The sequence below is a fragment of the Lontra canadensis genome, unplaced genomic scaffold (assembly GCF_010015895.1).
Source record: "Lontra canadensis isolate GAN:19392208 unplaced genomic scaffold, GSC_riverotter_1.0 scaffold90, whole genome shotgun sequence".
Classification (NCBI taxonomy): Eukaryota; Metazoa; Chordata; class Mammalia; order Carnivora; family Mustelidae; genus Lontra; species Lontra canadensis.
Window position 1 is genome coordinate 5,924,414 of NW_022631084.1, and position 22,819 is coordinate 5,947,232.

The 22,819-nt window shown below is 38.7% G+C and overlaps 1 protein-coding gene across 1 annotated transcript in view; it reads right to left on the bottom strand.

Moving 5' to 3' along the window:
* The window catches only part of WDR49 (WD repeat domain 49), a 128,790-nt gene that overhangs the window by 18,537 nt on the left and 87,434 nt on the right, over window positions 1-22,819 (bottom strand). The window contains exons 11-17 of the mRNA XM_032836090.1: window positions 20,512-20,610; window positions 18,698-18,862; window positions 16,471-16,658; window positions 15,205-15,402; window positions 11,420-11,601; window positions 2,869-2,978; window positions 457-630 (exon numbers count right to left, since the gene is read on the bottom strand). Of these exons, the coding sequence (XP_032691981.1) occupies window positions 457-630; window positions 2,869-2,978; window positions 11,420-11,601; window positions 15,205-15,402; window positions 16,471-16,658; window positions 18,698-18,862; window positions 20,512-20,610 (1,116 nt within the window). The remainder of the gene's footprint in view (window positions 1-456; window positions 631-2,868; window positions 2,979-11,419; window positions 11,602-15,204; window positions 15,403-16,470; window positions 16,659-18,697; window positions 18,863-20,511; window positions 20,611-22,819) is intronic.

The following is a 22,819-nucleotide window of genomic DNA, read 5'->3' on the forward strand; positions in this document are numbered from 1 at the left end:
CAGCTGGAAGTCTCTAATACAATGTGCATTAAGTACCTCTATTTATAGTATTCCATTCGCAAAGAACAAAAACCAGATCGTCAGAGACTCTGTTCTCAAGCAGCCTTAGGATAGCTCTGTCTCTGGTATCGGTTTTGAAAATGGAGATTATCTGGGGGAAGGGGTTCTCATCCAGGGCAGGCTCGTAATATATATTCATGGCATTCTGACTTCAGAAAAGTGACAAAATAAAAATATTCTTTTAATGTATCCCAGCCTGTTGGCTGCCCTTTTTGAGAGCACAGATCAGCAGCTGAGCTATAAATCTTAACAGTCAAACCACGCTTTCTTTCACGGCAACCTACAAGGCAAACATGTTACTCCCATGCTCTTCGACTGTTTTTTTTTTTTTTTTTTTTTGAGTGGTTGAGTGTAATGGGGAGAGAGTCCTGAAGGGAATGTCGGCTGAGGACTTACTTTCAGAGAGCGATGGAGGCTCTGGAATTTGGGAACACTCCTCCTCTGGCTTTTCCCTGAAGTATTTCTCTGGGTCCAGAAGAAAAGCTGGTTTCTTCACTTCGGGCAGCTCTTTCAGGGCTCCGATGCTTAACGACCTAAATGCACCTTCGTAACAGCAGGTTTTAGGGGAGGCTATGAACAAAATACAGTGTCATTAGTTCCTCAGAAGGAGCTAGCACATTTCCAAGTTAACTTCTGAAAATCTAACCTTTCTGTTACTCAGCTGCTACAGCTGCTGCGATCAGCAAACCCTATAAACACAGCTGTTCATGATAAATCCAAGGCCCTTTGATTCAAAGGGACCAAAAGGAACTCGAGGCTCCCCTTTCGTTTATTCTTTGTGTTCTTTTGCTATTTCCCCTTGAAACTGTGTATTCTGCAGTTTCGGGAAAGCTCCAGTTTCTCTTTTATCTACCAGGAAACTGCATCTTTTGTAAGATGGAATCTTGTTTTCAGCATTTTAGAACATACCTGAAATTTTGAATTTGCAGGTACTTTTTAATTTTGCTAACATGTAAACCAGAGCTGTGCTATTGTATTAAAGATGCACACAGTGAGGTGATGGAAAGGAAAGCTCCTTTAGTCATGCATATAAAAGCAAAGTCTTGGACAATGGGAAAAAGTTTTCTTTTTGCTTTACGGGGTAAAATGGAAAAAGCTTCACTCAAGATGTGATTTTAGGTTTGTTTGACTATTAGTCCTGCAAAGGTAGGAACTGTGCTTTTGTCATTGTGGTGGCTCAATATCTAAGGAAAATGAACCAATACATAGTCAGCACTTGCTATGGGACAAGTCACGTGCTGTCCGCTGTTCTCAAATGCAACCAGGCTTCTCAGTCACCTGAAGGATTTGTTAAAGCGTTAGCGGCAGTATATCCCTCCCATTTCTGATTTAGTAGGGTAGGGATGGGGTCCCAGGATGTACATTTCTAAGTTCCAGGTGATGCTCATGCTGCCAGCCATGGGACATACTTTAAGAATCAACATGTTATGTCAAACCAAAAGAGAAATCTTCACAACCTGTAAAGTGTCATTCTGCCCTTCTGACAGATGAGGAAATCGAAGCTCAGGATACTTTAATAACTTGCCTGAATTTGCCGACCTAGTAAATAGTAGACCTTGGACTTAAGCTCAAGTATGTTTCACTCCAAAGGTCATGCTCCAAGGTATAATAGTAATAATAATAACAGTAACATGAGTAATTAGAAATTGGATCAAGTTTCCATAATATGCCAGGCCCTGTTGTAAGTACTTTACACATATTATCTCATGTAACCCTGACAAAAAGACCTATGGAGTAGGTTAGATTATAAATGTGCACCAAATATTAAATAATGGTGTACATTTGACAGCAAAATTTCAGTAGAAACTCTAAAATTAACATATCTATTCTATGAAATTACAACTACCCCTTGACATAAGTTTACACAGGATTGGCAGTGAGTGAAATATTTTCCTATGATGGAGTTTTGGAAATTATTCTCACTACACTTCTCTTTTTTTTAGTTTTTTAAAGATTTTATTGATTCATTTCACAGACAGAGATCACAAGTAGGCAGAGAGGCAGGCAGAGAGAGAGGAGGACGCAGGCTCCCTGCTGAGCGGAGAGCCCGACTTGGGGCTCAATCCCAGGACCCTCGATCATGACCTAAGATGAAGGCAGAGGCTTAACCCACTGAGCCACCCAGGCGCACCTACACTTCTCTTTTTAAAGATTCATTTATTTGAGAGAGAAAGAGTGTGTGTGTGTGTGTGTGTGTGTGTGTGTGTGTGTGTATGTGTGTAGGGGCAGAGGAAGAACATTCTCATGAAAATTCCCATTGAGCCTGACTCAGGGCTGGATCTCATGACCCTGAGATCATGACCTGAGCTGAAGCCTAGAATCAGATGCTTAACCGACTGAGGCACTCAGGTGTCCCTATTATACACCTCTAAACAATACCCTTCAGTCTGATAATTCTTTTGTTTCAATTATCTTTTTTTATAATTCTTTCTCTGGTTAGCCCAAACTAAGCTCATATCAGGCTTCTCAGAGCAAAAAGAGCTTTTATTCATTTTCATCTCTTAAACACTTATGGGAGATAATTGCCGTTCTGTGCCAACCCTATTCTGAAAACTATAATGGACAATTTATGTGTGTTTTCTGGCTTAGACCTTCTACTCTGCCATTTATATGCTGTGCAGCCTTGGACAAATCACTGATGTCTCTGAGCCTTACTTTCCTCCTTTGTCAAACAGAGACCACAGGATTTTCCCTTCCCATTTATTAAGGAATACCAGCATTCCAGGCACACAGAGCTGCTATTTGTCATATTCATACCAATCTATAAAATAGTAACACGATTAAAATATGTCAAGAGTGATTACTTACTGGATGATTTTTGCATAACTTCACCATTGTAAAGGTTACATGTTTTTTCCATAAAGATATTTTTTTCCTTATATTTTTTACCTAAATTTATGACTTCTGATGGTCTGACACTGGAAGAAAATAATACATGATAAAATAAAATATCAACCACAAAGGATGAATAGGCACTTTCAGGCTTTAAATACATATCTTACTTTGACAAAAGAAAATAAACAACAACAACAACAACAAAAAACCCAACCAAACAAAAAATCCCTCTATACTGAAGACCTAAGTGATGACATTTGTTTACACTAATCAAGTCGTATCTTTGAATAAAATGGCTGCTAGCCCAGGTGATGAGATAAAAGGGTAGGAGCCAGAGAGGCCAAGAGGCTAGTTAAGCAAAGATTACCATAGCAACTGGAAGGTCAGGGAAAAAATTTACACAGAAGAAAATTTCACAGAAGCACACACTATTCTTGCCCTGTGTATAAATTATATGGGCTAACCGGAGGTACGTATCCACACTGGTATGTACCCAGTGTGAGGCCTGGCTCTTCACTTATGATATCCAAAATGCAAAAAAAGTTCAGTATTTTTGAGGCTTGTCTTGGGAATCTATAGGAAAATTTAGATCAGCTTGAATCCATGGAAAAAGTGTTATCAATAAAACAGAGGAAGTGAAATCATTACATAGTTGTACATAATTCCTGTCAGAAAACAGGAAATGGTCTCAACTACATTTAACATTCACTATATAGACCCCTACCTTAACAGTAACAAGTTTTATTGCCCAAGATCGTTATTATTCTCTTGGAGGCTTCGGGTCAGAAAACACACCCATTTTCACACAATTACTGGGAAACCTGGGGCATGCCTCCGTCTCCCTGCTGCCTCCCTTCCTGGCATCTGTTAGCCCTCCTGCTGATTGATCTCCCACCCCCTAACTTTTATTTGCAGTTCTGTTGCCTCCTGAGTAGCTGGAGAACTTTGAGAGGTTTCCTATAAACTCATAGCCCCAATTTCCTGCTCTACACAATGAGATAGTCACTGTGGTTTCAAAGGAGAGGAGATGGGTGGCTGTTTGGCGATGTGCCTAATAGATAACACTATTCAATAAATGTTCATTTCCCTCCTTCCTTTCCCTCTGCTCTATTTGGACTGTATTTCCCAAATTCAAGAGTTTAAAATATCAATACAAGTGAAATTAAGTCTATGTATCTCAAAGTTAGTATTGTGTGTTATTTATATAGCTTTAAGTAGCAATTTATTGATTGCTTTTTTATACATAAATGAACTTTTCATTTTAGAGTTATTTTAGATTTACAGAGAAGTTGTGAAGATAGCATAGCACAGAGTCCTGGTATATCCCTCACCCAGCTGTCCCTCTAGTTAACATCTTATATTACCAGTTATCACAACTAAGAAGCCAATATTGGTACATGACTATTAACTGAACTCAATATTTTATTAGGGTTTTCCTAATTTTTTCCTAATGTCCTTTTTCTGTCCCAAGAAATCACATTATATTTAGATTTCTGACCCCTTAGCTTCCTCTGCTCTATAGCAGTTTCTTAGACTTTCCTTGTTTTTTATGACCTTGACAGTTTTGAGCAATACTTGTCAGATATTTTGTAGAATGTCCTTCTATTTGTGTTTATCTGATGTTTTTCTTAGGGTTAGGTGCAGATTATGGGTTTGTGGGAGGAAGTCAAGAGATGAATGCTATTCTCATTATATCTTATCAAGGGTACATGCTATCAACCTGTCTTATCACTGTTGATGTTAACCTTACAATGGCCAAGGTTATGTTTGCCAAGTTTCTACCCTGAAAAGTTACTTTCCCTTCCTTTCCATATACTACTATCTGGAAGCAAGTTTCCAGGCACAGCCTATAGTTAATGGGGGCAGGGGAGATGACAATGGAAGCTAAGCTCTATTTCCTTGATTGGGTGAAGTATCTATATAAATTAATTATTTGGAATTACGGAATTTTTTAAAACGGAATCTTTGTCATCCGAAGCCTGAAGCAGTTGGCATTTTTTCCCCCAAAGCGCACTGGACTGGCTCCTTCACAACGTGTAATCCTTCATGAATCAGAACATATTATATGGCCACTATCTGGGCTTGAAAAACCACTGTGATGGCATTCTTAGAGAGTTATTTTAAGATAGTAAGAGAATCTGTAACAGTAAGAAGTTGGTGGTGGGTACAGGAAGGTTGGAGTGTAGTACAGGTTAGGTTAATACTATCCCCCCCCCCCACGAAAAGTATTATTGTTATAAACTGAAGTACAAACTGTTGAGGGAGGCCTAGAAGTAGGGAGGTCTACCTTTGGACTAGGTAACACTAGACCTTTATTTTCCCAAGACACTCTGAACTCTTTCCTGCTTTTAGGCCATTTCCTTCCTGGCTCTCTCATACAGTGATACTAAGTCCACCTTGCCTATCTCCACTAAAGATTTAAATCCAGAGGAAAGGGGCAGGCATAAGGTAGGAGACACTCTCCTGGGAATCACACTAAACTGTACTACAGAGATGACTACTGGGGAAGGACAGCCATGGTGACAAAGCTCTCACCACAGGGCAGTTCTATGAACCACTAGCCAGCAAGATCAACTTCATATTCAAAGTCGAACTTATTGCTTCCTTTCTGTAGACATCTGACATTTGGGGGAATGGTTACTATGAAAATGCACACACAACTGGAAAGAGGTGAATATTCCCCAAATTCCTAATGGACAAAGGTAAAAATGCAGAATAATGTAACAAAGGGCTTAGAGTTAAAACTTGTCCAAAAGGTCTTACATGGTGACACCAGAAGAGGGCCTACTATGGGCTCTGGCAGCCTTGCCATCAATTCTATGAGAAAGAAAGGCTCTACCTAATCTCCCATCTCTTGGTTCAGGAAATAAAAGGGAAGAATGACATGTGACAAATCCCTAAGCACCCTACACAAAGTACCTAGAGTAGTGGCTTATGCATAGCAGGCACTTGACAAACCAATCACTTGACTCAGAAACCAGTGAATTTTCCATACTGTCACCTGATACTTGTGCAGGTGGTATAGAGTGGTGGCAAAGAGTACTGGCCCTGGAGCCAGAAAGCCTGCTTTGGGATCTCTGGTTCCCCTCTTGCTGGTGGGTTGACTCTGGGCCAATCACTTAACTTCCTCTCTCCTAGTTGTGAGATGGGGATGATAATTATAACCACTGCCAATGATTACAGGGACAATTAAATGAGTTAAGCACATAAAGACTTTAGAGCAGTGCCTGGAATATGGCAGGAGCTCAGTAAGTATTGCCTACTAGCACTTTAAGCAGGAATAAGAAAATATGTTCCACTCAAAGTAGGGAGTTCCATCACCCCTATGGCCAGTCCTAGCACTCTTGGAAACTCTCAAAATTATGAGACAAAATATAAGGAGATGTGGTACTTTCAAAAATCATAATTTGCTGTACTAGCATTTTTAAGACTTAAGCTTTAAAAATTGTGTAGACTTTTGGGGCCCCTGGGTGGCTCAGAGGGTTAAGCCTCTGCCTTCGGCTCAGGTCATGATCTCAGGGTCCTGGGATTGAGCCCCGCATTGGGCTCTCTGCTCAGCTGGGAGCCTGCTTCCCCTGCTCTCTCTGTTTGCTGCTCTGCTTACTTGTGATCTCTCTCTGTTTGAAATAAATTTTTAAAATCTTTTTTAAAAATTTTAAATAAATAAACAAATAAATAAAAATTGTGTAGACTTTCATTTGCTTTCATTCGTTCTATATGGACAAAGGAGGATTATTGCCACAGATTGTTGGCAAAAGTAGACTGTCAAACCTCCAAGTGTTTTATGTCATATAAGGCCTAATTTAAAATGCGATTTTAATGTTTTGTGTATTTTTTCTTATAGCTGTCCATAAATTTTCTAATTTAATTTCTCACAGAAGATCTACTGGCAGGATAATTAGGTAATCAACAGCATATAAATAATATTAAATATCAATTCCCTCCTAACCATAATAAAGAATTTAGAACATCATAATTATTTCTCATGTCTAAGAGACATCAATTTTAAGTGTGCCTTCTGTCTTATACAAACTTACTGAGTAACTAATGGAAATTTGGTTCATTTCCCATCTGATTCTTTTATCCTGGTTTCTAATAATTAACCCTTTCCCGACTTTTGAAATGGCAGCCAAAGTGAAAAGTGTTAGAAACAGAAGGTAGAGTAGACTTGCTCTTTGCTGCCCTAGAATAAGAATGAAGGTCAATGAGACAGAGGTCTACACGTGAATAGATTTGACTTAACTTTAGAGTCATTCTATAATAAAGACTTGTTCAGTAACAGAGAAGGCCTTTAAGATGGTGAGTGCCTCCCATAGGAATTATTCAAGAAGAGTCCATAATGTGCTTCTCTGAAGGATGTGACAGGAATCAGTCGAGTCTAATGCTTCTTTCAAGTTCATTATCAAATTGTTAAAGGTTAATAAACATGTGGGAAAAAAAGTTCATTCTCACAAATAATCAAAAAATTCAATTGAAAACAATAATGAGATACCATGGCAACAGTTTTAGGACTTGACAACATCCAGTGTTGGTTTTGAGGCAGCTGCCATTTCTATGCAGTGCTGGTGGAGGAACCCACAGGTGTGGGGACAGCAACTTAGCACAATGACCCAAAGGCCTTTGAAACTTTGGACTCCACAATTCCTTTTCGAAGGATTTATTCTAATGACAAATGCCATTGGGTCTTCTAACATGGAAGCATGAAGGTGTTTAAGAAATGTTTTCCCAGATAACATTTATCAAGCCTAAATGCTTAATAGAAAGGAAATGGTTACAAAACTCCTAAGTTCCTAGGGTGTCATTACAGATGTGGGGGTCTGTGGACACCCCTGTTAATTTGCACAGGAATGGACTCCTTGTGTATTTTTTGTATGATGAAACAGGTTATAAACAACGCATGCTACTCTTCATTTTCATAAGATGTACGTTTATTTGCTTATTTGCCTGGAACAGAAATACCTAAGTTTTGCAGCAGGTGATTTTTCATCTTTTTCCTTCTTGCTTATTTGTACATCCAAAACTTCTAAAGAACATGTATTTTTTTTTTTTTGCAGTAAAGAAATACTCTCAAGCTATATTGTCTGAGCTACTCATTTTATCTATAACTTTTCTAGATAAAAATAATCTTGTATGAGTCCAGAAATCAAACATTGCTATGAAGGAAGAAAAATGTATGTCCACTGTTTGTTTGTTTTTACTTATTTTTACCTACTTTACCCACCTATTTTACCCTTTCACTTATTTCTCCCTTTTTTTCACTTTTGCAGAATCTAAGAAAGGAAAAAAAATCCATTTCTCTGTATCAACTGTTAAGTTAGCATTAGGACTTTATATTACTCTCTTAAACTCTATATTTGTCTTCATCTCCCCAGGACTTAAATTGAAAATGACATTTTACCACCTACCCACTTCTCACACATAATATTACACAATACCTTAAGTGCTATGGAAACCTGTTATTTATGTATAAGCCAGAAGATAATATATGCCAAGATTTTTATCCTAGAGAGAGGATCTTAGGAGTTAAGATGAGAATGTAGCTTTCAAGTGTCTGATTTTTTCCCCTTATTTTTCCTGCTTCTTCCACGTTCTATTGGCTTTTCCTTTTTGCATCTCCATCTTTCTTACTGTTTTGCCACCCTCTGAACATACCCCCACCTGCACACAGACATACCAGCTGTGCTTTTCTCTCTTCAGTTCCCTTAAATTCTTTTATGTATTTTTTAAAAATATTTTTGCAAGTGGGCCAAAACTGGCATGATTCCCTCCTTGTATTTACTAATCTGATTAGGAATAGGGCACGTCCTTGAGAATAATATTCTCTTACGGAGAAAATCATCTGTAGTCTCCTCAGTATTGGATGGAGGCCACGGAGGACATTTTCCAGCTGACAATTACATTGCACTGATATGTTTTCCATAGAGGCTCCCTGGTCATGTTCCTGGGAAAAGTGAAGGATTTACCTGCCAAACTGATTCTGAGGATACATTTTTTGCCTTTCTTCTTTCAATTAGTTCAGTAATTCGAAAGTGACAGTATTCTGTACTATCTGCTTACCATAAAGTCCTAAAATTATTTCAATCCAGTCATCTGAATTAGATAAAGCAGAAATTTTAAAGGTAACAGGATTTTTTGATGTATTGTTGTTTGAAAAAATGCAGCGTAATAAAGGCAACTTTGCTTCTTACTACTGGAAATTTCAAAGGAAAAGCGGATTTAAAAAACAAAAGAATAATTAAGTGTGTCATAAGGAAGAGGAAATTAGTCTATTAACTGATATACTCTTAAACAAGAATCTGTGATGATATTTGCCTTCACTCTGCTAGGAGTGTGACAGGGAGAGAAACAATGCTCTATCTGTGTTACCCTGGGGTAACTTTAGTTCCTCATCTGTTAAATTGAGTTGGGTGGCAGGGTGGGGGCCTTTTATCATGTCTAAAATCTTTCCATTCCCAGCATTCTATGATTGTACAGGATTGGTCATGCTATATTTCTAAATTGAAAAGATCCTTCTGCCTGAAAGTAAAATGCCACTTGACATTTCAGCAAGCCATAATTCAAGGAAATGGAAGAACAAATACCAAAGTGTAATTTAATGTAACAGGATGTTTAAAGGGGGATTTTTTTTTCTTTTATCTCCCTGTCAGCAGAGGTTCAAAAAGTCTGAAAGCAAAATAATTCATTAATTGAGAAGCAAAAGTATATTTCTGAGTGAGGTGCTAGATTCCTTGGGCAGGACAAGGAGATAGCTCTACAACCAATCTGCTGACACCAGGCCCACCCACACTCTAGGATAGAAACAGACTGAAGATGCGGTAAGAGAGGAGAGAGCTATAGGTATGCATTGTGTCCCACTGCCCCGGGGAGAGCTTCTCCTAGGGTTCTAGCTTCCGCCCCAGGGACCAGTCAGAGTTTAGTGTATGTCCCCCTGGGGTAACGATTAGAGGGACAGAACAGATCAATGACTCATCAACACCTGGAAAAGTCTACAGGCAAAAAGCTCTGACGGCAGCTGTCATGTTAGTAGGGAACGAAGGGCAACCAGGCAGCAGCTTGTGTGGTAAGAATGTGTGAGCTCCCTATAAGCCAAGCCAAAGCTGACTCAGAAGCTGTACAAGAGGAGAGACCTGCCATTGTGAGGGACTGTAACAGGAAAACACCAATGTGTATCACCAAAGGTAACCTCAGTTAGCGGGGTTGAGCCACAAGAGATTGGCCAAGGGTGCATGAATTTATAAACAGGCAATGCAGATGTCTCGGAGTGTAGTCATGAAAAAATTTCCATCAAACCTACTTAATATAAATGCACTTTAGCTAATAATAAAGTATCAGTATTGGTGCATAAATTGTAACAGACTCATCACACTAATGGGACACACTGTGTGGGATGGGAGTAGGGTATGCACTTTCACTGGACTTTCTGTGCAATTTTTCTGTAACCCCCCAAAAGTAATACTATGTACGTGATAAACATGTTTCACTTGTATCAAAGAACATACAATGAATAAAATCATCCTCAAAAATAATATTTGTTGAGTACAAAAGATGAAATTATGAGAGGGGAGCCCGGGCAGCTCAATCAGGTAAATGCAGGCCTCTTGATTTCATCTTGGTTCATGATCATAGGGTCCTGGGATTGAGCCAGGGGGATCTCCATGCTTAGCACAGACTCTGCTTGTTCCTCCCTTATATCCCACCCCCAACTTGTGCTCTCTCTCTCTCAAATAAATAAATAAATAAGATCTTCTAAAAAATTATGAAAGCATGGGTTAATGAAAAGAACTATTGAAACTGCTTGGCATTAGAGAAAGGAATAGAAGAATGGGATCCAGCAGAGTGGGATGAAGAAAGGAAAGAGCTTCATTTACAATGAAGAAAAGACAAGAAGAGAGTTATGTCTAAAATTCAAAGTTAACCTCTTTGAACTTTTGTCATATAAACCACTAAACACCTTACCAAAACCAGGAGCAAATCTGATGTACATTTTGAGATAGATAGATACACACATACATTCATACATACATACATACATAGATTATATTGTTTTTCAGAAAAGGGGCTAATTTGAACAATTGGGTTGATGATGGAACAGAAACAGAGGACTAGAAGATCCTGAATAGAGATCAAGAATTCAATGGAAGGGCACCTGGTTGGCTCAATCATTAAGTATCTGCCTTCAGCTCAGATCATGAACCCAGGGTCCAGGGATCTAGCCCCGAATCAGGCTCTCTGCTCAGCGAGAAGCCTGCTTCTCCCTCCCCTACTCCCCCTGCTTGTACCCTCTCTCACTGTTTCTCTCTCTGTCAGACAAATAAAAATAAAACCTTAAAAAAAAAAAAGAATTCAATGGAGGCAAGAAATTGAACTAGATATAATAACCCCAATAATATAATTATCCCTCACCACACACACCCTTGAAGTAGTCATTGCATGTTCCACAGATCACAGAGAGAAGTTTGGGCCAATCTTTTTAGGTCTTATCTGGACTCCAGTTGGCATCCAGGTAACACTTAAAATTACTTACTTGCATGCGGTTTTATCTTTGTTTTTCTTATCAAGTAGAGAATGTTCTGGTAGGTCTAAACATAATTCCTCCTTAGAAAGTAGAGGAATTTCCCTTTTGCTTTCTTCTTGAATCTCACTTTTCATTAAGTTAGTACCTCTTTTAGGAAGGGAAAAACAGTTTTCAATTTGCCCATGCTTTGCCTGGAAAAAGAGACTTATTTTATTTTTATGACATTTATTTTCTTTGAACATTTATGTGCTATACTACTAACTGAAGTCCTGGGTACATACAAAAAAAAGAAAAGAAACATGGTTCTTCAAAGGCCTTACAGTTTTATATGGGAGATGAGACATATATATGTAACTTTAATAAAGGTAGAAAGTAGTAAGTGTCATAAGAAACACAGATTCTCCAAAAAGATAATGAACTACAAAAAATTGATATTCCCACTTTAAAATCTTGAATAGCAAGATATATGTGTACTAAAAACATAACTTTTGCTGAAAAATTATCAGTTAACTTTTCATAAAACTACTTTCTTTGCATCTAACTTCTTAGAAAAGTCTCAAAAAATAATCAAATCATTGAGGATTTTTCACTGAAAATATGTTACATAATAGTTTACACAAAACTTGACTACAATACTTAATATCTAGCAGAAGCTCTCATTGACATTTTATTTTATATTTGAGATACAGAACCAATGTCCTTGTCTTATGTCAATTCCCATCATACACATGGATGTATGGATGGATGAGGGAATACAGCCCATGTGGTATGAGGGAGTCAGGCATCCCTAGGATATCTGACTGGCCTATAAACTGCCTATAAACTGCTAATCTTGTCAGAAGGGACTACAGAGGAAAACGCCTACAGGACCCAGGAAGATCAAGGCAATGAATGAATCAAGCCTCCTATAAGGTGATAAATAGCAAAGGAAGTTCAGCCCTAGCGATTACTGGCAATAGGGAGAGGTAAGGACTACGGCGAACTGGAGAGAACCCATTTTACAGTTATTCTCAGGGACTGACATGCTCCTTTTCAAGAGAAGCAGGAAATCTGGATCTTATATGAAATCTTTACTATTTAAATATGAGCAACTATGTCACAATTGAAACACTGGGTGAGTAGGCACAACCCACAACATGGGTCCCCATAGGCCCAGGAGGAGAGGTGCCAGTGCCCGCACCCTGCCTAGCGCAACTGCGGTCAGTGTGCGAAGAGGAGCACTGAATGCATGCTCACATCACTAATGTATTTTGATAGCATAATCATCCTACAGTTTCCTGGGACAAGGCTATCTCCACAGATAAATCATCTCCACCCCCATTTTCCCAACTCCAGAAATACACATACCACACTCTAAATTTTAAAAAAATCGAACTTGAAAACCAACCTCAGATCCATAGCTATATTATAAAAATTGCTTAGTTTTAAAAAAAAATAACCTCATTCATGAAATATATTGAATCACATGGCACGACATTTTAAATACTTCAATCAGACTGCGTGTGGTTGGACAATTAAGTCTTAATATAGGAAATTAAAATATTATTGCATTTATTATTATTGCATTATTGCATTTCCTCCTGTTTTTATAACTACCAGATGAGAATTAATTCAACTAAACAAATACAACATTCAAATGTAAGGCAAAAGTCAAGACACTGTATACATCAGGTTTGTTTAGCAAAAATTTTCTGATCCAAATTATGTTCTTCTCCTTCTTATCTATGTATCACCATCTGCCTTCTATATCCTTCTGTTCTTTCTCTAAATGAGTGTCTCTTCTTATACAATCATGAGAAGGACATTCACCACTGCTATTTTCCAGTATCTACTAATTTATTCTCTTCCCTTCTCCCTACTCTGTCTTCCTCTCACCCCAATCCCACCTCCTGGGACCAGCAGCACCTATATTTTAATCAAAGTGAGTCCGTGGCTGGGGGAACTTTAAGCAGGAAAAAAAAAAAAAAAATAGGAAACCCAGCTGTCTCCAGGTTTGTCAGCCTTTACTAAGACTACCCCAGCTCTGGGGTTCTTTTCCTGCCTTGAACATAAGGGAGAAAACCAAACAATTTTCACACAGGCTTTTTGAGTCTAGAATCCTTCAAAATACAAAGACTTTATAAAACAGCTAAGGATAAATATCAAAGGCATAAAAATGAACAGTTTTAAAGGCACATGCTTCTTAATTAAAATAAAATTTAGCCACAGCTACTGTGCGGTGGGCACAGTATGGCACCCACACCTAGAACATCGTGATTTCTTGCCTCAGTCTCCTCTAAGAAACTTACTTTCCAGATGCCAGCCACTTGATGAAGCTGTTTCTTTACCTGTCGTTCTAACCTCCACTTCAACTCCCCAGAGCCCAAGAGGCACAGCCATACAGCAATTCAGCCTTACATTAACTTCTTCACTTATGGAAGCATCTTTCCAACTCATCTTGTGCTCAGAATGCCAGCTACGGCCCTCTGCCTCATTCACCACACACCTACACACACACGCGTGCGCACATTTGAGTTACCACTCAGAGGCTCTTTTTTTCCAACTGAGAAAAGTCTAGCCCTTGCCTTATTTACAGAGCAGAAGAGACTGTACAGCTCTTGAGTGCTACCTGGAGATTCCCATATTACCCGGCCAAATATGGGCCCACCACCCCAGATTATTTTCTGATTTATCATCACCATTTGTGTCCCATAGGGTTGTATAAAACTCTTTCAGAACAGGTTGACATCATCAAAACAATTCAAAAGTGGAGCAACATCAATCTTCGTCTTCCAAAATGAAGATAGTTGCTGTTTCTCATGGCATGACTAAAAATGGAGTCTGCCAAATAAAACCAAGTCAACCAGCCAGACTGAAAGTGAGGTGTCAGCCCAACCTCATCCTACCAGCCTGACCCTATGCCACTATGCCTCAACAGTAAAGACTGAAACACATCAAATTGATATTTTGTCCCTCAAGTCCCAAAGGGAGCAAGAACAGAGTCCCCATGAAGACAAATGGAAAAAATAAAATAAATCTGAGATAATGAATATTTCCTTTCTACCATGCCCCCCACTTCTATTTCTCTTAATAGACAGGTATAAATGGGAACTTAGTTTCGGGGGAGGAAAGGTTAAAAGCATAAGCTCTGAAATGAGCTAGCTTGATTCAAAAGCTAAACTCTACTATTTGATAGCTTCTGTGAGCTCAGGAGTTTGAGTCAAACCTTTTGTGCCTCTATTTTCCCATTTGTAAAATGGCGATAATGAAGAGCTCCTCCCTCTTGGAATGAGGAATTGTGATTACATGAGATAATTCATAAGGACACCATAGAACAGAGCCCTAGTCATACAGGAAAAACTCAGCAACTGTTAGTAGTTGTTGTTATTTGGTGAGGAGTAAATCAGACAGGAAGAGATTTATTTTTCCTAAAATTTTCTGTATTTGATTATTACTTGACAGTCATTGTCCTCTACCTGCTTAAGAATAACATGGTAATTATATCCAAACTGCGTTTTTACTAGACATTGAAACTGAAGGAGTTTTAAAGAGAAGGTTTTCTCAGAAATCCTGAAACATTTTGAGCTGCACAGAGCTGCCATCTTTCCATGTCTCTAGAGTTTTCCACTTGATGGAACTGTCATGGTTAATGGTAAACAGGACAAGAGATGCCTGGAGCTACAGCTCCAGAAATGGAAGTCGGTTCTTTCATGACTGATGAACATTAACAGCCGATGAGACTCAAATAAAAATCAGCCCAAGTTCATACTAAATGTCAAGTAAATACTAGAATAATAAAGAAGCAATATTTCTACCTGACCAAAGATCCAGAAAGGAGCACCACAGACATCAGTCACGCAAATGCTGCCGTCTGCAGACGAGGAGATAATCAGTGAGTGGCTACCCATCTTACACATCTCTAAGGAGCTTATCTGGTCTTCATGAGGTCGGAATGATCGTCTCAGAGCTGGGGTTTGTGTGATTTTGCTCTTGCTGGAATTAAGACAGTATTCCTGAATGAAAAGAAATTCCAGAATTCTAAAAAGTCCAAGTATTAAATTATCGCAGCAACATAACACTTTTTCTTAAAATGTCTGATATAGAAATGAAAAAAAGTACATTTGGGAAAAATTCTCTGTTCTCCAAATGTAAAAGAATAGTTCATAATAACAGAGTTTAGAAAAATTGTACTAAGTGTCAAAAAAAGGTTTCGAACTGATTTGCCTGAACTGAGAAGGGGAACAAAATGAAGAGGGGAGGGGAAGAATGACAAGCAGAAAGAGTTAACAGTCAAGTCAGTTATTCGAGAGAGATGAATTTTACCATTTGTAGATAGTTGCATATTATACGATTTTATATTATTATTAGAAAATCAAACAGGTAATCACTGACACAAAAATCCCAAACTAATGCAGGATGATGATAATGTTGGATGAAGGGCCAATACTCTGTTTAAATTGGGTTTACAGTCTCATTCCGAATAAGGTATATCCTAATTACTTATGCTCAAACAATGCTTCAGTACCTTCCTGACAATACTGCATTCCTAAATTGGGTGAGTGACTTGACTACCCATACATATAAACACATATACATATACACATACTCATGCATGCATGTATATGTATATGTGTGTGGATATGTATATTTGTATGTGTGTATATATGATTTATTTATTTGAGAGGGAGAGAGTGTGTGAGTGCAAGTGGAGAAAAGGGCAGAGGGAGAGGGAGAGAGAGAATCTCAAGCAGACTCCCCACTGAGCACAGAGCCTGATGACATGGGTCTGGATCTCACAACCCATAAGATCATGGCATGAACTGAAAACAAGAGTTGGCTGCTCAACTGACTAAGCCATGCAGATGCCCTGGGCTTGAGAAGATTTTCATACTGAGAACAATCTGTTTTTCCCCATAATTATTTAAGAGATATCTCTGCCTGATACATGTTAATGTTTCCTTTACAGTACTCAGACTGATCATGTCTTCCCTTATCCAGGAGATAGATAAGACCAGATTCCTAGTTATCTGCAGCACAAGGCAATCAAAAACAATAAAGATATCAGAATACTGTCAATTTACTTCTATATCCCAGATTTTCAATTGGCCATCCAGATCTCCTGTGGCGAGGTATTGGTTTGACTTATCAGTAGACATAATAATGGATCCAACTCCACCATGAGCCAAAAATTCAGCCAGAAGTTGCTTCTTAAATGTGTCCCAGAATCTTACATACCCAGATCCTCCACATGATACCAGGTTAGCTCCTCCTAATGTGTAAGACAAGACTTAATTAGGAAAATGTGACAACACAAACCAGAAAAAAATGTCTTCAGTGGCTTGCCATGCGGAAAGCATATGGCTATTGGAGCAATAGGCAGCCTGGATAGCAATTTCCAGCACTTCGACTTTCTCCAATATAAAATGGAGATAATGCCATGATAACCTTACTGTTTTGTGTTGAGTATTAAATGAGATTGGAAATGCAAGATGTTCCCTTACATTGAATTCCCTTTCCTTCATTATTTCAATATAATTGGTTTTTAAAGTTAGATAGAATTAATTTGTTCCTCCAAATAAATTTATCAAGTATTAATTTCAATATTGTGATAATATTCTAATTACATTAACCCATCTTTCTTAATAACCTATATACACATACACCAAAGAAGTAGAATTCCTCTCGCGTGGAGCTGGCTGCATATATGTCATTAGAGCAGCATAGATGTTAATTTCTCTACATAGCATCATGCATTTAGGATTCTATTTATGGGCTTGTTTTTAATTTTTCATCAAGAATTCATTGGGAGCCCTTATGGAACTCTTTTTTGGCTCATAGGCCTAGAACTCACCTTTTCATTTTCTACTCTTATATGCTTTATAGAAGCACTCTACCTAAATTATTCTTCTGTGGCCAAGTTCCTATTATTATTTTATAAATCTGTAGATGACTTTCAATTTACTTCACAAATGTACTGCCAATTAACAATCATATCTGTTTAAGGTAGAAATAATGACTTGTAGCCGCTTAGGTGGAAACAATTTGGGAATACTGATAACATTAAGAAGAATTAGTGTAGAGGAAATGAGAGCAATTTCAGGATAATAGTTCATTTTGTGAATAGAAGGGAGTTCTAGAAAATACAAAGTTTTAGAATCTAACTGTTTCAAAGTCTATTCTAAATACTCCACAAGGTTTCTTAAACTCTTAAGGGTATAACTTTATTGATTTTTAATGCTGAAAATTTTTATATAAAAATCATGCAGATCTTCTATCTGCAAATTGAATGTGGGTATGTAAATATGGAAAATGCGGTTCGGATATGTTTAGTTCTTTTCATACACATAACACCTACACGTCTAGATTGTCCATACTAAGAAAAAATACTTATAAAACGCAATTTTTTAGATGAAAGGTAAAACAATATGCATTGTTCTCAAAAGCATATTTTTATTTAGAGAAAATGCAGGCAGCGTCAACACCATGCTAACATAGCTATTGAAAACAGGAGGAAATTAAGCAAAAGGTTATTTCGTCTATGTAATACCAAATGGCTATAGTAAGTGACCTGGTGGCACTAGTCTTAGCATACATCTCAGCAGAAGCACTAACCAGGACCCTGACTTACTCTGGAAAGTAAGCATAACTGGTAATGATACCCAAGCCATTACAAAAAAGAAAAGAAAGAGAAGGGAGCGAGGAAGGTAAGGAAGGAGGGAGGGAGGAAGGAAAGAAGGAAGGATGGGGGGGAAGAAGGGAGGAAATTAAGAAAAAAACAAGCAGCTCTCTTGATCTAGGATCAGCAGTTATTTCAAATTTTGCCATTGCCCCAATCTCCAAGTTTCTCACTATTTTCTTCTAGCCCATTTTGATACTGGGTTCCAGCACAGTGGGACTCTATCCTTCTGGAGCATATAGTCCTAAGCCTTGGCATGTATATTTGGACCCTATTTCTTGCTGTGCCTTCTATCCTACCAAACCTCTTTACGCCACAGCTGGCATACCAACTCAGATTGTCATCCAGAGCAAACAGTTTGCCAGGATTTCTTCCACTCGGATCCTGAGCTGTGCAGCACTGATTCGCTGGGAGTTCAAATCTGGCTCCTGCTCCTGGACCCTCCCCTTCTGAACCCCGACCTCGCCTGCTATGGCTGGGGGGCCTCCCGGGTCTCAGCACTGACTGTTAGCTACAAGAGGTCAAGCTCTACAAGACCCACAAAGGAATACATTAAATGGTCTTCATTACTCACTTTCCCCACACTTTACAAATATATCAATCCACAGTCTGAATGGAAGTGTATGTTATACCTGTCTCTGCGGTGGTTTTTCTTGCTTCAAGGAAGCAGAGCCCCACAACAGCATTATTGCCCTCAGCGAGGGTCTCCAAGGAGTGGGCTCCGAGTGCAGCCTGGTTGGTGCTGGGGCAGGCGGAGTGGCTCCTCCCAGCACTGAAAAGCTTTTGAGGCTCTGTACCTGTGATGGACACAAAGCTAGGTGTCTTAATGAGGAGAAACATCTGCTTTTCAATTGAATGCTTATGAAAAACAACAGGCCCGCCTCCACTGGTCTCCAGTGACCCCATCAAGTCTCACAGTAGGCTTCCAGTGAACATCCAACCGACCTTCTGCTATTCATGGCTTCAATGCCAACTTGAAGGGTTGTTTGACTCCACCTTCGTTTTGCATATTACATACACACTGACTGTGTTTTCCCTTGATACGAATTAATAGGGACTTCATTTTGTTGTCAGTGTTAACGTCTTAGAAATCCTGATCTGTTCAAGACAAATGTGATTCTAACACCATGACATTTTCAGCTCATTAATCATTAATACTAATCTTGCAAATAATATAATGAACATGAGCTATAATGACTATTTAAATATATTTAAATGATCAGTCTAGCAGCAATATTATTTGCTAGCGAGTTACTCTAGAGAGGACCTTCCTAGGGGCATTTTGATTATCTTGTGACATCATCTCCTGGCCACACTAATAAGAATTGGGGATATTCAGAATCTATGAATAGTCTGTACATAGCTATGAAAAAATCTACACAGGGAGGATCTGCAAAATCTCAAAGCAAGACATCTCTAGCAATGCCTCTCTTGTCTTTTAGAAGTTGGATAGTATCCACTTTTCTTTCTTATCAACCTCCTTGGAGTTTTAATTGTAGCCACAATTGGGCTTGCTGTAAGAGCAAGATGTCACTCTCCTGCAGGCCAATATAAAGGAAGAAGCAGAATTCTACCCTTTCCACAGAGGGTTCAAGTGAACCCTAATGGCTAACTCTTCATACAGATAGCAGGCCAGAGCTTTGTGCCTACAGACAAGTAAGCCCAAATCACTAAGGGGATTTTAACAAATTGCTCTTAACAAATTACTCCCTCCACTTTCATAAAATAAAGCTGTATTGGATGGACTATCCTTTCCTACGGTCCGATCCAGCTCTACGAGTTTATCCGATTGAGACAACAGAACCTCAGTGGGCCATGAAGAATGACATATTCATTACCTAAATAAATAATCCTAAGGAAAAATCTTCAGTATCTAAGGAAACTGAAATAAAATGCGAAAGGCAATTGTCAAGACATTTTGCTTAAGTATAAAATATTCATGTGCTTGGCTAAACTCCCATAAAATACAATATACTCCCATCTCATGTTCCTCACAGATTTCTAAAGCAAGAAATAATTTAAGATTTCCAGGTGGCGTAATATTTAATACAAGCTCTAGACTAAGCCTGAGCAGCCTATCAAGTGAACATGAGCTCCTATCTTCCTACCAAGGGGTACCAAGATTCACTCAAAGGCAGTTTGGTTACGTTTATTGGCAAAAACTAAACTAGATGGAAATGAGAGGCCTGCTCCCTGCTGTCAGTAATTCAGAAAAGCTGATGTGGCATAAAGACAAGCAACAGCACGCCACAGAGAATTTGCTAAGCCAAGTAAATCTCAAGGTTCTTTTTAGTCACTTTGATAGGACAACGGTCTCACTAATCCCTGGCGCTTATAGCCAATCATCTATAATTTAGGAGTGAGCTGCATCAGGAACATGAATAAACAATGAAGCCTACGGTGGTTTGACTCAGCTATGTTATTTTATTTTCAAACTTGCACTCACCCGGTTTTGATTCTAGCAGCCTCTGATAATCAGGGTGAAGGACGCAGTGAGCGTTTTCTGTGTTGTTGTTCCACAGAATGATTTCTCCATCATAACTCCCTATATGAGCCAGGATGGAGAACATAAATTGCCAGAAAGTTGGAAAACATGAGCAACAGCAATGGGAGAAGTCACTATTTGTGAACACCTTACACACAATCTGGCACATAGTAGGTACTCTCTGTATTTTTGGAAACATGAATAATAATGACTAGTATTTTATTAAACTTTACAACTTACAATCCTCATCGTATACCTGTGTATTCAATGTACTGGAAATTACTGCCATATCTTTTTATTTTATAGTAATAAGGCATTCAGAATACGGGCTTTGCAATTAAACAACTTGAGTTTGATTCTCAGCTCTGCCACCTGCTGGCTGTGTAAACATGGTTAAGTTACTTAACTACCTGAGGCCACAATTTCGTCTATAAAACTGGATTAAAATCGAATTTATTTCATAACGTTGTTGTGAATGAAAAATACTTAGAATAGTGCCTAGCGTATTATAAGAACTAAAAAAAATATTCATAATGATTATACTTTTTTTATTATTGAAGGCAAACAAATCAAATCCTTCTTGGTTTCTGTTTGCCACATCTATTCGTGTGTGTGTGTGTGTGTGTGTGTGTGTTATTTTCATTCCCTCCTTCCTATATTCTTTATTGAATAATGCTTTCTCTAATTCTAAAAATTTCCCTATAGAAAGTCCTTCCCTACTGCTCATCACAGAGAACGCAAAAAAGCCCAAATAGTGAGACAGTCTGACCAAGCCTGTCCTGGGGAGGAGCGAGGCACGCCCAGACTGCTGTTCTCCGCAGCAAGGCGAGGAGAGGTCCCCACTGAGCAGAGTATCAGGGTCAAGTGAAAAGCAGAAGGGAAGACCCGTGTTTGAGTGGGATGTACAGATGGAAACTTTCTTGGGATCTGAAGAAAGAAGAGAAGAATACATACGAAACTCCGTATTGTTCTGGCAAGAGCAACCTGTGTAACTCAAAAATTGGCCAAGGATGATGGATTTGCATGGATTAACTATACAAGAGAGTAGCCATCTGCTCCCGTGATTTTGAAATGCTTGTTATAAAGTGCCTGGCCAAACATTTTCACACAGGACTGGTGGGATGAGAGTCAATGAAGACATCATCTATCCACCAGTTACAAAGGTAAATTCTGACACTTTTGGAATAATAAAGATGCAGCCTGATAGCTTGTCTCCATCACATTTCAGTATGTGCTACCACCTGCAGGGCTGGACTTTCAGCAACTATAAAGCAAATTCAGCTGCAGAGTTGGCCCTACTGGCAGGTAATCAGGTAATTCCTGAAGACAGTGGAAACATAAGTATACACAGAGCTGTAAACCACATATTGTAACACTTCACAGATATCCTGGCTCTTTTCCTGTGAGTTTTCATTCCTCTTAATTGACGACATTTTGGGTTCTATTAAAAAAACAACCTAGGTTGTCAAAATATGGACTCTCTAATTTCATGGTGCAATCTATCTTTATAAACTGTTTCCTTTGGCAAGAAATGATACAATGATTTCTGATCCTCTTTCATATGTACATCAAAGCATGCCCATGCATTTTTTTTTTTTTTTTCCCATGCATCTTTTTAAGGGCTTGGATTTGTAGGCATTTGGTGAGGCCGGTCTTTAACCAAAATTACTTAGACTAAATTGTGCCAAAGTGTTAGCATGTTCCCATTATGAAACATCTGAGTGCCACAGAAGCATGATTTGTTCCCATCATTCCTAATGCTGTTTCTGGAAAAAGGACAATAAAAACAGAAGCTAACATTTACTGATAAGCTTACTGTGTGTCAAGCACTGTATTAAGCCCTTACACAGATTAGTTTACTCAATCTCCACTCTAAACCAAGATATTGATATATTCTTATTAGCCAGAGAGAGCCATGGTGCACAGATTAAAGAACTTGTTCGATATGATGCACTGGATAGTGGTGGCACCAGGATCTGAAGCCAGGCAGCCTCGTTGTAGAGCTGACAGTCCTAGTTCTATTCATTTTGCAGTTCAGAAAAGGATTTTTAAAAGTGACTGAGCCATGGGGCACCTGGGTGGCTCAGTAGGTTAAAGCCTCTGCCTTCAGCTCAGGTCATGATCCCAGGGTCCTGGGATCGAGCACACATCGGGCTCTCTGCTCAGCAGGGAGTCTGCTTCCCCCTCTCTCTGCCTGCCTCTCTGCTTACTTGTGATCTCTATCAAATAAATAAATAAAAATCTTTATTAAAAAAAAAAAGTGACTGAG